General features: G+C 29.9%; 1 protein-coding gene across 1 annotated transcript; it reads right to left on the bottom strand.

The window, feature by feature from the left end:
• Nucleotides 1-4,918: 4,918 nt before the first annotated feature.
• On the bottom strand, nt 4,919-18,318 carry LOC112600051 (cilia- and flagella-associated protein 57-like). The gene is made up of 14 exons (XM_025347197.1): nt 17,986-18,318; nt 17,510-17,664; nt 15,340-15,582; nt 15,012-15,270; nt 14,125-14,541; nt 11,658-11,870; nt 8,240-8,413; nt 7,873-8,184; nt 6,507-6,691; nt 6,346-6,445; nt 6,093-6,274; nt 5,742-6,036; nt 5,446-5,661; nt 4,919-5,352 (listed from the first exon to the last, which is right to left on the bottom strand). The coding sequence occupies exons 1-14, from the start codon at nt 18,070-18,072 to the stop codon at nt 4,996-4,998; spliced, it is 3,195 nt and encodes a 1,064-aa protein (XP_025202982.1). The 5' UTR covers nt 18,073-18,318; the 3' UTR covers nt 4,919-4,995.
• Nucleotides 18,319-18,415: the final 97 nt, after the last annotated feature.

The following is an 18,415-nucleotide window of genomic DNA, read 5'->3' as shown; positions in this document are numbered from 1 at the left end:
AAAGGACATTTTTCCATGTGTTGCGGAGTCTGACAAGTTCTTCCGGATTTTACCCCAGACACTTTGCCACTTTATATAGTTGCGAAGTTACCTCCTCCGGGCGAAAGACCAGGGTGAGCTCCTGGGAGCCAGGCACTCCGAAAGCCAGCCCGGGACGCTACCTCACATTAGGCGTCAAAATGAACTGCTCCGCGACCAAGGTCTGACGGATGTCGTTCAAATCAAACCCCTTCTACTAAGATGGTGTTTCCACAACCATCACGAGTCCTTCCTCAAGTGCGGCGGTCCCGCCACAGACGAGTGCGGGTATTCGGTGAACACCCGTAGTCGCCTGTCGCTTGAGCGTAGTCACCCTAAACGTCAGGGTGCTAGGTTAGGTTTAGGCAAGAAATAAGTCATGAGGAGAGGACTCCTAATTCACCCCGCGAGGTAGTCTGTCCCTCTCCTATCTACCATTGTCACTGGCGACCCATCTTTCTTGCCAGAGGAGTATGGTGGTATCGTATTACTGTTTCGCCTTTTCAACAGCGTCTGATGCCGACGTGTTGCCTCTCCTTGTCCCTTTTGACTTTAGCCAGCCGAACTAGTTCTAAATTTAAGGAAGGTACTCCAGCAATGATTTGGAGCGCCATCGTCGATGTGATCTTATACGCGCCCGTTACTGCCAATAACGAGCGTCTCTGAGCGGTGTTTGCTCGTGTTCTGTGTCAGTACTGTGCCATGCAGCGTTCGGCCCATACCGAGACCGCACAACTATACGCGGTAGAAACACTGATTTGTAGAGGATTCTTGTCCTCTCTTTAAGGCCCCAGCTTGACTTAGCCACAGATGTTAATCGACTGAATAGCACTACCAAGGACGCGTCCTTTTCCGCCAGATGGGTACTAAATTTCCTTTGCGGATCAATCGTGACCCCGAGGTATTTCTCCTCGGATTTCATTTTGATCTCAGCCCCAACAAGCTGCAAATCAAGGGGCTTACTAAACTGACCCTTCATCCATAGGGTCTGCGACTTGGCCGCTGAGAAGATTAGTTTCCTGTTAAAGGCCCATCTTGACGTTATTTTAAGCAGCGCGTTCGCGCGTTCCGTGAGTTTCGTACGGTGTTTCCTGGAGATGAGCAGCGCTAGATCGTCAACGTCTGCGATGATCTCTATCCTAGGGTAACATTAGATACACCTTTAGAATTTTTCAATTATTTTTTCAACGAAGCAAAATATTGTAAATAAAACAGAACTATGTTCATTTCAAAGAAATGTTAATAAACCGACTAATTTATCAGTGATTGAGTTCAACAAATACCTTAAAGTTTTCATATATGCTTTTTTTTTTCATGTATCTAAATGAGAGACTACTAGAGTATTGAACTTAATTGTTCTCAAATTTCTGATGCTAGGTCTATAAGGCGCTATTAAAATATTTGTTTTATATATTTTGAAGTCATTTGAGCACAATATACCAATATTTAAAATCTGTATTTTTCATACTAAATATGGCTTTTATAAAAAATTTTCCGATTCTTCGCCTTAAAATTAGTTTGTAAGAATAGAATTAAGAAAAATAAAGTTGTGCATTTAATGATTAATTTGAAGGTAAAGATATAGTCAAAGTTTTTTATGATCTTTTAAAGTTACATCACGATGACATGATTTCAGACTTTACATGTCGATCACTCTCCATAAAAGAGCTGTTTGTAAACTTTTCAAGAAGGAAAGATATAAAAGATCTTACCATATTTATTTTTGAAAATAATTTTAGTACTAAATGCAGTGATGTATTAAATTCATGTTTTTTATTTAATCTTACCCATAACAGTTGTTTCAGCAGAGAGATTTATCTCAAAATTAAAATTAATAAAGAATTAATTGCGAAACTCAATTGGTCAAGATCGCTTTCCCTACATTAGTATATTACACAATGAAAATGGAAGACAGCTGAATTGGTTACAAACAAAATAATTAAAAATTTTACTGCTGTAAAAACAAGAGTTAATTTTTTATGTTTGATTTTATAAAAAAAATTAATTTAACTAATAATTATTAATTATGACTTATGAGAAAACAATATTTTATGTACTTATAATAAAGTAAAACAAAATTTCTTATTCACTTGAAAAGAAACTAATCTGCACAGACGCCTTACTAGACGTAGCACAAGCATTTGACAAGGTATGGCACGATGGCCTCCTTTTCAAATTAAAGTCAATATTTCCCCCCAGCTTCTATTTAATCTAAAAGTCCTATCTTGAAAACCGACATTTCTCCATACGATATTGCTCAGCCTTATCTGATATATCATCAATTAGAGCTGGAGTACCACAAGGAGCTGTAGCGGCGCCTCTCCTGTTCAACCTGTATACATTAAACTAACCTTACCATCACTGGTGACTTCGCTGATGATAAAACCATCCTAGCCCTCCACCACGAACCTCTTGAGGTATCTTACAAAATCCAAACCCACTTCGACATGCTCTCGGCGTGGTACAAAGAATGGGGACTCAAACTAAATGAATCTAAATCAATTCACTGCACTTTCACACTCAGACCCATAAACTGCCCTTCTATCACACTTAACAACCAACCTCTCCCAACTGCCCAAAATGTGCGTTACCTAGGTCTACATCTAGACCACCGACTAACATGAGCTGCCCACATATATAACAAACGACTAGTACTTAATAATCGTCTAAGATAGCTTCGTCTCCTCCTTTCATCCAAACATGTCACACTACATAATACAATTCTTATTTATAAGGTACTCCTCAAACCTATTTAGTCCTATGAAATTCAATTTTGGAGGTCAGCCAAAGACACTAACATAAACAGAATTCAAACATTTCAATCCAAATGCCTCTGAAAGATAATCAAAGCTCCTTTTTACGTATCGAATGATACTCTCCACAGGGACTTTCTTATTCCGACAGTCAAAAACGTAGTTAAAACCTTATACAAACGTTTCCACCTTAAACTTGCAAATCATCGTAACCCCCTCATCCAAAACCTCTCTCACTAACACTTCTGGGCGACCCTGGTCGACGTTTAAAACGCAACTGGTGCCGTGACTTATGCTAGCCTATGCCGGCTAGTCGACTAACCACCACCAACCACGCCATGAAGTGCTATTACTGAATAGCTTCTTCACTCAAGCTAACCATGACCTATTATAATAAATCATTCCATCTATTGTGCTTATTGTAAATATATTTTATACAGATTGTATAAATAAAAATAAATATGTGAAAAAAGAATAATAATAAGGTATATGACTGTTTTTTTTATTTTTATTAGCAGGTAAGGATCCTAGTCCAAAAATTTTACATGGGCCTTTTATTATTAAATTGCACCACTACGAGTTCCGATAGCTTAGTGTTGAAAATATAAAATCTGACAGAACGGATATGCATGACTTTATTTACAAGATTTGGTTTAGAATCTTATGACAGGAAGAAAAAATACCAGATATATGGAACGAAAAAATATCTATACCACTCCATAAGAAGGGTAATAAAATAAAATGTAGCGATTACATTTAGAGAATTCAGTATACTAAGTATTCTTTAGAGTACAATAAATCGTCAATGCAAAAGAATACTTAGGAGAATACCACAGTGGATTTCGCAAAGGAAATATACCGTAGAGCAATTATCAATATTAGCACGGATAATAAACAAGAAGTATGAGTATTACCAGAAAATATGGCAAATGTTTGTTGACTTCGAGAAAACGTACGACAGCTTCGTCAGTAACCAATAAAAATGGTTTTTACAACATAATGAAAGAATTTATACTCCCGAATAAATAATAAATTTAACAAAACTGTCCATGGAAAAAGTCAAAGTATATAGTATTATATCGAAGGCGTTCAACGTTGTGACAGGACTAAAACAGAAAGAAATATTGTCCCCATTATTATTTAACACAGCAAAGACTGAAAACGTTCGAAAACAAAATCTGAAGAATTATATACCAGGGGCAGCCAAACAGTCGATCGCAACGATTTTAAAGTCGATCGTGCTAGAATTTATTTTTAGACTGCGCTCACGAAAATTAATTATGGTGGTATAGTAACTTAATAATAATAAAAACATTTTTATCGAACTCGATCCTCAAAGGTAAAGTATATTTTTAGTAGATCGCGGCCGAAAAAAGTTTGACCGTCCCTATTATATACGGTCCAGTCAAAGACATGAAGAGAAGCCAGTGGCGTAAGAAGTTCAACTAAGAATTTAAAGAGTTAAAAATGATAACAATTTATGGATTCATAAAAGCCAAAGATACGATGACAAGGACATGTAATAATACAGATGCCGTAATTAATATAATAAATTTATTGGAAACCAGAAGGAAAAATACCACGGGATTGTCCTCGAAAATGATAGATAAATGTCGTAGAAAAAAATTTAGAAGATCTTAGAGCACAGAATTGGAGGGAGATAGTACAAGATTAAGACAAGAGAAGTGATTTAGTGATAACGACGAAAGCTCTCGGAAAGTAATGAAACCCGGAGAAGAAGAAGAAAATATTAATTGTTGACCTATCGCAGTACAAATAATAAATAAAAGAAAAAAATCCATTAAAATATGAAATATTATCCCAGCATGGTTGTACATACTAGTAGAAAATAATAATTCAGCGATGAAAGAGAAAAGAACATCAAAAATAAAAATAATGATTTTTACCTTTTCTATAGAGTAACCAAAACCTTTCATAATTTTTGTTTATATAAAATGTTAAATCATTATTTTATAGAGTTAAAATATATAAATTATGATTTAAAATATTACAGATATATTTTTATAAGTCTTACATAAGTAGGTGTATTGAAATTTAATATCGTATATATCCAGCAAATTTTACAAGTTGAAATTTAATTATCCATTAGTTAGTAAAAAGTGATAAACAATGTTATAATGTTGTGCATATAATTAAACCTAATTCTGTTTTACTCCATCACTAATATTAATAAGAATTTTTCACAAAGTCATTCGACTGGTTTTCATAAACTTTTAAATGACTGTTCTTGTTCTTTTTCTTTTTCTTTTTCTTCTTCTTCTTTAACTTTAATATTTTCGACCAATACCGATCGACAGGTTTTCTTTTCAATAATACTCTGTAATTCTTTGCACTTGGACTCATTCGTCTTTACTTCTTTTCTCAACTTATTAACTAAAAGGAGAAGAAATTGATTTTTTTCAACAATATCGAATTGCAAAGGATTCTGTCGTTCATCAGCTACAGTTTTGCGGCGTTCTAAGTTGGTCACGGCCCTTTCTAAAAATTGTCTCTGTCTTAACAAGTCATTTGATTTTTTTCCATCTAACCAATTACTATTTGTAAATTTAAGATGTAAACTCTGAAAAACAAATTAACAAATCTTAAACTTTATTACATTCTTAGAAATACCCAAATAGCGAAAATAATAAATAAACTTTAGTTTTTAATTTACACTAATGGAATCTCTTAATTTAACTTCATTATCTATGCCTTTGTAGATGTAGTATACTTCGAGCTGCAAATTTTTAATAAACGCTTCCCGTATTCTAATTCCTCCTACAATTTGTTTTAACTCTTTTTTTTTTGATTTTATCTTTTGTCTTACCATACCACATTCCAAGTTCATTTGTTCCATCGAATTTCCAATTTCATATTTAAAAAACAACATCTATTTTTAACATAACGAAATGAATCATGTCAGTACAATTCAAAATAATACCTTAAGATTTATTTATTCTGCATACTAACCGAATCTTTGAATGCTTTTAAATTATTAAGTTTCATTTTCAATGGATCGATAACTTTTATTTGTTCTTCCTTATTGAACCTTAATACTAATATTTGTATTTCAACGTCTTTCATATTCAATTTCTCATTTTCCATCCAATTATCTTTACCTTGTATAGTCGCATTACATTCTTGCATCGTCTTTTCCATCACTTCAATTTTTTCATCTAATATTTCTTCATCTGCTATCATTTTCTTAATGTCGTCATCAAATTTATCAACCATATACTTTATGTCTTCTTCTTCTTTTTTGGCCCTAAAATACACGTGAGTTTTATCAGCTGTTATACTAAACATTCAAAAAGCATTTACATTCTAATCTTAACTTTTAATGCATTGACTTCTTTTTGTGCTTTTTTATTTTTCCATGACAACTTTTGATATTCGGGCACAATTTCATTAAACAGCCCATACACTTCCCAATCACCTTGGTAGTCAAATTCGTCTATCTCAATTTCATATTGATTCATTTCCTTGCTCAATTCGTCCTTGAACTATTAATAACATTATTAAATAATATTATATATTTTTTTTTGTTAAAGTGTTTAACTTTGACAATACATACTTTTTGAAAAATGTCCTCTTCTTTCTTTAAATCTTCTTCGAATTTTTTGGCTAATTCCTGCATACTCGTTTCATGAGTGGTTAAAATTATTTCTGTTTGTCTAAATTATGATTTACAGCAATTAATAGCTGTGTAATATTTTAATGTATCAATCATTTCACCTCTTTAAACCATTATTTATATCAAATATATCTTTTTCTGTCTTAACGTATTTTTCATCTTCATATCTAAGTTGTTCCTCGTAACTATCTTTCAACATTTGAATATCGGATTCTTGGTTTTGCTTTAGATTAGTGATTTCATTTTCTAAACGAATTTTATCGCCAACATGTAATGCATACATTTCCTAAAACATTTTTAAATTGTATATCTTTGGTACATTCGAAAAGAAGAAAATATTGAAATATATTAAACCATATTAGTTTTACTTTGTAATATTTTAATTGGTTTTCATAGTTTAACTTAAACATAGAAATCAGATTTATAACTTAAACACTGAAAACAATGTATTTTGTTACACGTCTATAAGACAAACACAATAAAATTTTTTTTCGACGATAATTTTTTATGCTTTGAAGTGATTTAATTCTTATTAAATATCGCTAACAGTGAGTGAAGTAAAAAAGAAATATTCAGATAATAGTATTTGTTTAATATGGATAAATATCCGTTCATTGTATTATAATGGGTAAGTTATTTTGTGAATACTCAAGTATGTATATCGAAATGTTATTTCAGGGAATATTTCATCAGTGCCATTTGATTTCTTTTATAAAAAATTAATAATTAAGTAAATAAAAAAAAAAAAATTGAAGCTTTTGAAACATTGATGAAGTACCTTTTCTGTTTTTTCCACCTTATTTATTATTATTATATATTTTTGAGTTTTTTTGTTTTTAGAATTGCGAGGTACATTTTTGAATTCATACGCAAAAGCAGAATATTTTTCTTGTTATTTTGACACATACAAATGAAATTCGGAAAAGTAGTTAATAAGTTATAAGTGAATAACAAAGGATACCCCGAATAATATTATTCTACTATTCCGCTAACCAAAACTTTAAATAATTATAACTCAATAACTACTCGTTAGAATTTCGAGTTTACCGTATCAAAATACTCCGAAAAATATACTGCTCCTGAACATGAAATTGTTGTTCTTCAAAAAAGTAAAATTATAAAAAATATATAACGATAAAAAAGCATAATATTTTAAATAATGTTATTTTATTTCTACAATAAATTATGTAAAAAAAATGTTTCAAAAATATAAATTAATAAGTGTTGTTTAATTAAATAATTAACCTGTATAAACATTAGACTAAGATTAAGTTTTGGGCTCTAATTATGATAACTTTTTCTGGGAAATAAATTTAATCCTTATAACATTTTTTTAACTCTGTTTTTAGCATTTATACAAATTTAAAACACATAACTTTTGAAATGTATCCATTAATAATGAGTGACATTGATAAAAACAAGAATATTGAACATGGAATAAAATATTTAAATTTTTGTCAATCTTACATTTTCTTTTTGTTTTACTAGTTCCATCTTCAAAGAAAATTGATTTTTTATTTTTCGTAACTGTCTTTCGTGAGATTTTTCTAGTTGAACTATATCATTTTCACTGTTTTTTTCCAATTCTATTAACCTCAAATTTAAAATTGAAACCGTTTCAACTTTATTCTTCAAATAATTAGATGAAACGAGAATATCATCTGAAAATTTTGTAGTAGCATGTGTAATCTTCCCTTTGGAGTTTTTCACATACCATATACAAATGCTACCATCCACAGAGCACGTTATCAATGTTGAATCGTTTATTGACAACCGCATCTGTAGAACACATTATAATTTTTAAATTTTATATGCATAAAAAGAAACTACACACCTTTGATATAGTTTTATTGTGAATGCAAAATTCTTTGTATTTGATTTGAGACTTGATTGGCAATTCCAGAGATAATATGACGCCGTTTTGACACGCTATGAATAAAATTAAATCTGACCTGGATAGAATTATAGTATTTAACGGACCATGGTCTAAATCTTTATCACGAATCACCTAAACACAAAAATTGATTTAAAATTAACTCTAAAAAAGCTTTGATCAAATTATTAAGAATAATTAATCATTATAAATATCATTAACTATAATATAAGTTTCACCGAGATAAAAAATATATATATTTCAAATTGAAACGAATTCCATTTTAATATATAGATATATTAGATTTCCACTTATTATTAATAACTATAAAAGATATTTAAAACATAATCAATTTTCTTGGATTATATATTTTATCTCTTAATTATAAAGAAAAGAGAATTGTAAAATAAACTTAAATATTTGCTTTATTAACATTTTTAATTAAATTTTAGTTTGAAAAGATTCTTATCCGTAATAAAATTAATTTAAATAATTGGGGTCATATTAAGAGCTTACACGTTTCGTCTCCTGCATGGTGATATTTGAGTCCGTACCAGAATAAATACTACAAAATAAAGACCATAAACTCGAAAAAGCTCTTTTCGGGGCCATTCCTACCAGTAATTAAAGAGATAACACAAAATATTGAAAATTATTTTCGTGACAAAAAGTAGGTTTCTAGCCTCCATTAATGAATCATTTAAATGCGACTTATTATAAGTCATTGAAGTACCACACTCACAATACACTAAATTCGGGCCGATAATCGAAAGTGTAGTCTTAGCTATAATAGCTAAATTAAAATACTAACCCTGAAAATACGCAACTGTACAATTACTTCGATATATAAACCATCAAACATTACTTTAACCTTTAAAAAACTAACTAATTTCAGCAACTGCAATACAGATATAGTCTTGGGTGCTTTTAATAAGAAGAGCATCCCATGAGGTTATCAAGAGGCGGAGCAAAATGAAAAAAGGGTCGAATCTTATGTTGAAATTGAAGGCATACCTCTAGTCTTCGATCCAAAACTTTTTCACCCTTTAACAACGGCCCATGGAAAAAAGCAATAGTCCAGACCTAATCTTTGTGAGTGATAAAATAAACGTAGAAACTACAAAAAAAACATATGTAAAACTACAATGAATATTCATTACTGAGCCATAGTAGCACAGAAGTCATGAGATTCCAAATTATATAAGCATAGCGGAAAGATTTTAGAAAAACTTAAAATAAGAAAACATGTAACTTAGACCCAAAACCAAAAAACTATGTAAAATTAGTAGAAAAACTAAAGAAACCTCCTAACAACTCATTCTACGAGGATGTGGAGAAAAATATATAATTAGAATGACGGGAAAAATTTTCAAAATAAAAATAGATATGAAAAATCATTTGTCACAGACACGTTTAAAAAAAAAAAACTTCAAATTTTGGAAAAATTATGATAAACCGTCTTTGTAAATATCAAAATAATAGATAGCATGAACTTATAAAAAAATAAAACTTGATAATAACATAAAAAATCTTAATGACTCATTAAGAATCTCAATTGGGATACGGTCATACATTTAAACGACAAAATGTAACAGTCAAACAAGTAGCCACACAACTACTCTTAAATTGTGAACTAGGAACAAAATAAAATAGAAAAACTTATAAGAAACCGAGACAAAAAGTTCAATAACCTCTAACATGACTTAACTCTTTCTGAACTAGCCTGAAAGAAATGAAAAATGGTAAAGCATCCGGAGTTGACGAAATAATGAAGAAATAAATAAAGGAGTCAAGTGAAAAAACTAAATAATGGCTACTTAATTTCTTAAATTCATGCCACGATGAATCGTGCTATAACCTATGCTTGCACCCATGCTATGAACAACTCATCAGTGAAGAAACAAACCGCTTCCTATAAGTAGGATTTAGCCATGGAAGCACAACACATAACCTTCCAAGCAATCAAACAAATGCTTATAAAATCACTACAAAAATTAACAGAATATTATACAGATAACCAATTAGGACATATAAAAAACATAGTTTCAATCATTTTAAATCAAGAATTAAAAAAGTAACTAAGGGTTAAGTTATTCAGAAAAAACTTAAAAATATCCGGTTAACAAAGGAATTCCACTAAACAGAATCCTCACGTTTAAAGAACAGTACAACAAATGAAAAAATGAAAATTGAAGCACAAAATAACTGTATAAAGAAACTAATAGGTACAATGTAATATGAACCGTACTTAGACTACGGTATTAGCACTTAGTTTTTCCGATGGCGAGTATACTTGCTCTGTATGGAACGTATCAAAACATACCAAACACGTCGATACGGCACTTAATGAGAATAACAGGAAGCCTTATACTAGTGGTTCTTAACGAGGATGGTACCTCCCTCCCTAGTGTTATCTTAAATCCTCGAGGAGCGATGAGCTTTCAAAATTAAATAATGGCAAAAAATAAAAAAAGTATCAGTCAGTATCCAACGACACGTGAAATCAGAATAGTTTAAATTGCGTACGCCGTACAACGTCGCGTTCAAACACTACGTTATTTAACCGGATTTTAAGTGCAAGAAAAACTTCATAACATACTTATTAAAATATTTATTTTTATACTCATATCGTTTATGATATAATGTTATGCATCTCGCAGTGCGTGATTTATATCTAACTATAAACGTCGCGTGTTTTAATAAATTAATGCGTATTTATGTTTTCTCTGTTTCAAATAATTTTCAAATATATTCAACTCCTTTTAACAATGAGAAAAAAAAAGAAGTGTCGTAAATATAAATATATATTTAAATGTATATCTTAATAAATATTGTATTAATTATTTATAGGTACTGTTAAAAAAAAATGTGTTTATCAGATTAAATTTTAATAATATTTGTATTTGAATGATTATACAACATTTTTGACATAAATAATATAGGAGATCACGTTTCCCTGATAAAGCAGTTTCTCACGATCGTAACAAGTGGCTTTGTGGCACGTTAAAATGTGCTTAACCGTATAAAATTTAAATTTAGTGTCCCGACAAAATATATCATATGTGATGTTGAATAAAACAATATGATTGATCAAGTCATCAATGATAGTTCTTAGCACATCACTGAATATACTCTTCCAATCCCCCCCCCCCAGATTAATAGGTTAATCTATTTCGTATCTTTTTTTATAAGGACCTAAGCGTACAAAATAAGTAATGAATTATAAAAAAAAATAAGTTATTTTGTTTTTTTATACTTTGGAATACGAAAATTATCAGACAGTTGGAATAAAATGAAGACATGAATTAATAAACATCGGATCGTAAGAACTAGAATTATCTATACATGAATAAGTATTATAATGTATCTAAGTACAAACCGTTCGGTTATATAACTCTCTGACTCTGCCATCAGGTGAAGCCGTGTAGATTTGTTTCATATTGTTCGATACAGCAAGACTAACGAATGTCTTATTCAAAAATTTGATGTCGATCACGTGTTCATTCGTATACAAATTAAAGATACACATTCGAGCATCGACGTCGCACGACACCAACTTCCAGTCACTGTTGGCCCAAACTAGATCTGTGATCTGATATAAAGATTCCATTAAATATACACTTATAATTACTTATATGTCAAACTGTTGTTGATATAAAAATCTTTTGTATAATGGTCAAGGTCATCAGAATAAAGTAAAATCAAAACTCAAAAGAGGTTTTTGAAAATTATTTTTTATAGTTACTTGTCACAGTTGTCAGTCGTCAATAATACTTATTTAGGCACTTACAGATTAAATTTTAGATTAATTTAAATTCATAATATATAAAGTAACTTCTCGTAATCAAATACATGATAAAATAAAGGTTGATTTACCAAATTATTTTTAAAAAAAGACAAATATTATATACCGTTGCTGTAGGTAATGAAAGAGAGGTATTATTTAAAATTTAAACAAAATTACGAACTACGAACTTAATCTACAAACGAAATTATTTAACTTAGCTTGCAAAATTAACAAACTTACTTAAATTATAAAAATGTATTTAACAATATGAATTAGTAATACGTGAAAAAATATCAAGTTATTAATTATTTAACATTAAAAGATTTTTTACTTAAATTAATTACAGATGGAGGAAGATAAGAGGCTTGGTTGTGAGACAGGATGGTCCTAAAGGGCAATAAACCCACAAAGAAGAAGATACCTGGTTATGTATTCTGTATAAAAACTACATTTGTCAGACTCAGATTTAATACAAATAAATTTACTACAAAAACTAAAATCACTGCAAAAACTACACAAATTAATGACTTGTATTGTTTTACAACCACTCACAGATCGCACTATTAACCATGGTCCATGACTATTTTATATCATATATTTTTAATATCAACAACATCATAATAAAATAATAATATAGTAGATATTAACTATAATATTATCACGTTAATAATAATAAATAATCAATAATATTAATAGCGCGAAATTTGAAGTTTTGATATTGTTAAATTGTATTAAGTAAAACATGTCTTCAAACGATGTAAGCTATATATTATTGGATCATATAAGTAATAATATTAATTCAGATATAAAAAAATTATACTTATTCTATGATGATTGTTCATACAAAAAACAAACATAAAACCGCTATACAATTTTTGTTAGTGTTGAGTAGTTTGTGATAGTCAAAGATTTGAAAGAACTTACCACTTTTTCCCTATAATATGTCATACATTTTTACTCAACAACAATCGGAATTTTGGAATTATATAAAAAAAAAAATAAGTCAACATGATCGTATATATGTACTAGATGAATATATTATTAATGAATAGTATATGTAATGAAAAGTTCAAAGTTATTAAGTTTTAGATGAATCAAATTTATTACTTTAAAGAATGGTGGCATCCTATTGCAAAAAGACATGTTTATCTGTTGAGGCATTTGGAAAAAGTTCAAAAGAACCAAAAACAATCCTTTACCCCATCTACATACATGAGTTTTGAGTATAATACAGAATATAAAGGTATTTTAGTTACACATAAGTTATGTCATACATAATTACATAATTATATCGATGGATTATTAAAAAACCCATTTAAACCATTAAAATTAGCAACTTAATAATAAAACATAACCAACCACTAAGGTTAATACTAATAAAGTGCCAATAAGCCGCAACAATTAAACTTAAATAAGTTATATAAATAAATAAATAAATAAATAAATAAATGGCCAACTGCTGGTGAACAAAATAAAGAAGCAGAAAATTGAAAAAGAGTACGATTGCGTACCATAGCATTTTTCAAAATACAATGTATTAATGTATTTTTTATTTTTTGTTAAGTTTCGATCAAAATTGTTTTTAAGTTTTGTTACTCTTAGTTCAAGTTAAGACAAGTCAATTTATTTTATTTTTAACAGCTATTTCAGTTTGTGTAATAACATTATCAACATTTCTATATTTATCTATTTTATTGTATATCTTGACTTGGATTTTATATTATAAATTACTATTCCCTGCAAAAACGACACAAGTCAAATAAATTTTATCTCAATTTAATAAATTATGATCAAACATAGACTATTTTAAAATTGTGGATAATGAATATCAGAAAATTTGTAAATAAACTAATAAATAGATATAAAAGTAAAAAAAGTTGAATTTCAGGAGTAATTAAGTTTTTGTGGTTCCTGTGAAATTTAAATTTAATGACTTATGTCGCTTTTGAAATGACTAATTATTTTTTTACTTAAATGTGTAATTTTTTACCTTTAATTAGGATAAAATGTAAATGTATGATCAACTCTTTCATGCCTTAAACGCTACACATTAAATTACTTTATTCTTGTGGCCAGAAAGCGTGAATCGTTTGTCGAATGTAATCGAGCAATAGACGTCGATAACCAGGTTGTTGATGACAGCAAACATGTGACCGGATAAACTAAACCGAACCAAATGACAATTATCCGCGGGAAACTCTCGGCGTGGTTTCAGCGCTACGGAGTCGTATATAACGTTAAACACGACACGATCTTGAAACGCTACTACCGCGTATGACCCCGTTGGGTGTAGCGACACATCGTGCACGTCCTCATCGTAGCACTGAGACAGCAGCAACGTGCGTCTCATATAGTCCCACAGTTTCACAGTCCGATCAACTTTTCCACAAGTCATGAAGATGGGTTTCCAATCACTAACAGACAGACCAAACACGCCACCACGGTGCAGCGTCTCGCCAAACGGTTCAAGCTCTACCTGTCATTAGAGAAATGACTTATTATTTGCTATATGTATATAACGCCTCAAAGCGACAGATATCAATAGCTTGTTTTAGGAATTAAATAAGTCGTAATCTGTTTTCAAATTTAAGCGCCTTAAATGTGATTTAGTCTTAATAGGTGTCATAGTTGTGGGTTGTATATCCAGAAGTATGTTTAGCCCTCAAAATGTAAATTAACGTTAAATGATTTATTAAATTTACGAAAATGTAAGAAAGTTTCCTGGTAATCATAAGTATGACAATATTGATCACTTTGGTCGTCAAGCCATACACTCCACCTAGTTATTATGAAAATGAATACGGTGTAAAAAAAAGATAACATGGTCTTGGGATACTCCACCTCCTAAAGTCTTAACTCAGAAATTCAGTATATCAACTATATCTATTTCATTCACCCGATCTATAAAAGTATAATTCTTTGCCCCATATTAACTATAACGCTCACATCCATCATTCCGGATTTTCCTTCTGTCGATGACCAATACAATCGAGATGTGCCAGTGACGCAAACTAGTTTCTTGTTTTTTGGGCTAACACTCAACGTATTTATAGCATCTGATACTTTACAATCACCACCGACACTGTCATCGGTATTTCCATCACCGTCACCGTTGCTGTTACTGCCACTATCGCCACTACCTTCACTGATATTCACTTGACGTTCGCCGTCTCTAGGCACTTGAAACACGATGCTTTTTCTATACCTATACACATAATCGAACGCATAAGAACAGTACCAAAAGCTTTCTAATTGTATTTGGTGCACAGACTACCGATTCCCTTTAATTTTGTAGTAGTAAACTTGGTAACCATCCACCACAAACATTAGTCCATTTCTAACTGGTGTAAAGTATTGAATTTTCATATCCCGACTATCTAATAGTGGCCGTACTTGCAATGGATTTGGATCTATCACATTTGGGTCGAACTCCGAGAGAGTCTGAATGTTGTAAACAGACTTTAATTCACCATTTTCGATCAAAAATATACGACCATCAACAGTACCAGCTAAAACTCTATTTAAACATAAAAACACGTATGTAGAGCTTACAAATCAGAAATAAAAAAACTTACAAATAATTATCATGATAATATATTATGAATTTGATAAGAAAAATACTTAATTGTCTTAGAAAAAAAAAAGAACAATGAAAATATGTGATTGTTTAAAAATGTTGCTTAGAATTACTAATTATTATTTAAATTGCAAGTTGATATACTAATAATTTAGTCCCCATTAAATTATATTGTTAAATTCTTAGTAAAAGTATAATAAGTAAAGATGGCAAAAAACAATAATATTACAGAAAAAAATGTAAAACATAATCATGAAATTAATCTTTAAAATTTACAACTATAAATTATATCCGCTAATGTAAAGAGAAAAGCAACCCAGGATATCTGTGAAAGATCAGCAAAAATACTCCATAGGATAACAAACGTTTAAGATACAACTTTAATCAAGGTTAGTGATGTCAAATATATCAAAATAAATATTTATAATGCGAAAATAAATTTACTATCTCCATTACCAAATACAACTCAGTCTATTCAGAAAGCTTTAAACTTCATGCAACATAAAAGCTCGAAAAAAGAAGATATGCATCTATAATGTTTTAAACAGTAAAATCATAATCATATGTTGTAGATTAATTTAGAAGTATTATTTAAGGAAGAAATGCTATTTGTAGATGGATATTTTAATTGATACTATATACCTTGGTGCTTGGTTTATTAAAAAATAAATCTACTAACACATATATACATTTTTCGAACTTTGACAGAAAAAATGTACTGAAAATGGATACATATTGAACCCAAATCTATGGTTATTGACTTCGAAAAGCTATTAATTTTGCCAGCATAAACATCTGGCCTGAAGTCATAAATATAGAATATGTCAATTTTACTGATACAGGCCTGGTAAAGACAAATTCAAAAAGTTAGTTCAAGTTCAGAATATAAATCAAAGGGATCTATTATTAGAGAATGGTTATTACATATGTTTGGAATGATATTTTCAGAGCCAGAAAATGTTAGCGATTGTTTTAATCATGAATTAATGCCTACGATGCTTGAAGATGATCGACTAAAGACAATTTTCTTGCTATATTTCAAACAAGAATATTTTATTTGTTGACTTTCCTCTGAATATTTGGGCATCAACTTCCGTAACTTTAACTCGAACAACTAATACCTGTGAATCATTTCACGGTCATTTTGATAAAAGCTTTAATACTCCTCATCCTCAAATTTATAATTTAATGAACAAAATATTAGAGTTACAATCTGAAATTTACATAAAAATTAATAGTATAAATGAACCTTATTAATTTCAAAACACCAAATCAAAAAAAAATTTCAAAAATTGGAACAAATTATTTAAAAATATAATGTAAACACTATTACGAGGGTTGAATGTATGAATATGATGTCTCATTACTTTAACTGCTTATTGTTTATTAATTTACAATGGTATTGTAGAATATGTATATTTTACTAGTAAAGTAAAAAGACTTTTGACAATAATTTAGAATTCATTTATGATATTAAATATAAAACGTGTAATAACAAGTTTAAAATAAAAAATATTAGTACAATTTTTTATTGAATTAATCTATATTCCTTTATTACTTGAAATAATTATTTGTTTAATAATTTTAAAAGTAAGTTAATGTGAGGATGAAATTTATAGTTAAAGATTTCTGTAAATATATATGGCCTTTGATCAATAATAAAATCACTAAAATTTTATTTTTCACGGAAAAATAAATGGATTTGAGAGACTTAATCCCAGTTAAACTTTAAAAATCTACCTTGTAAAAAGTGCAATGAACATACAAATACATACTACTACCTACCTATTTTACTTGTAATATTCAAACAGATTTTCGTCAAAAAAATTATTATTAGCAGAGAACGATCAGTAACATTTATACTTACCTCTCGCTATTTAACCAACACACAGTACTAAAATTAAATTTGTTGGCTTTGTGAAATCCGTATTGTTTCCAAACCAATTCGCCCATGACCATCGAACGGAACAATCCCTTGCCAACAAAACAGCATAAACCGCTATTGACTGGATTTAACGCCATCTAAACAGTGTTATTACTTATTATTATTATATTTTTAATCTAACAAATTCTATATTTTAAGTGAATTGTTTTTCCCATGTGCACGAAAATCTTTGTAAATTTCTAGATTGTAAATTATTTTTTAAATACAATTTTTAATATTTTCAATTGATTTCAGAAAAACAAACCACTAATTTCTTGTTACCCATTAGTTGACAATTTAACCAACTATATTAGTAAGCTTTATAATAGTCGATATTATTAGTTAATATGTTATGCTCATCATCGGACTATATTAACTTGTTTACTATTTCAATAGCCGATTGATATTTTATAGATTACATCTGATACAGGTCCAGCGGCGTTCGCTGAGGTTACAACTTGCAAGTGACTCTCGACTTTCGACTGTCTCCAATTGTAATAGTACATTATATAATCAGGATCGCCAGAAAGCGCAGCCACATATACGTCGTCATAAGAAAACTTAATATTTATGAAACTGTTGGCTTTAGATTCATATGGTATGGTCAGCTGCCTTATGTGTTTGAATTTATCCAAATCGTATAAGCTGATTGACGGTTTCTTACCCTTTTCGGCCACAGCCAAAATATTTCTATATTATAAGCATAATTATAAAATCAATTCACCTCCAATAGGTGCATTATGTATGCATCTTTATTTGTGAACCTACTAACCCTAGAATTAATAAACAAATATTTGTTTGATAGATTTTTTTTTTAATTTCCTAACCGTTCTATTTGATATGTGGTTC

This window comes from Melanaphis sacchari, unplaced genomic scaffold (genome assembly GCF_002803265.2).
Source record: "Melanaphis sacchari strain LSU unplaced genomic scaffold, SCAv2.0 Contig59_pilon_pilon, whole genome shotgun sequence".
NCBI lineage: Eukaryota > Metazoa > Arthropoda > Insecta > Hemiptera > Aphididae > Melanaphis > Melanaphis sacchari.
Note: the sequence above shows the minus strand (reverse complement) of the source record. Positions and strands in the feature narration are given on the sequence as shown.

Coding starts and splice junctions, on each gene's coding strand:
- LOC112600051 (XM_025347197.1), bottom strand. CDS start 18,072: ATGTACTATTACAATTGGAGACAGTCGAAAGTCGAGAGTCACTTGCAA. Junction 6,446..6,506: donor ATAAATAATGGTTTAAAGAG/GTGAAATGATTG, acceptor ATCATAATTTAG/ACAAACAGAAATAATTTTAA. Junction 6,275..6,345: donor AAGAGGACATTTTTCAAAAA/GTATGTATTGTC, acceptor TGTTATTAATAG/TTCAAGGACGAATTGAGCAA.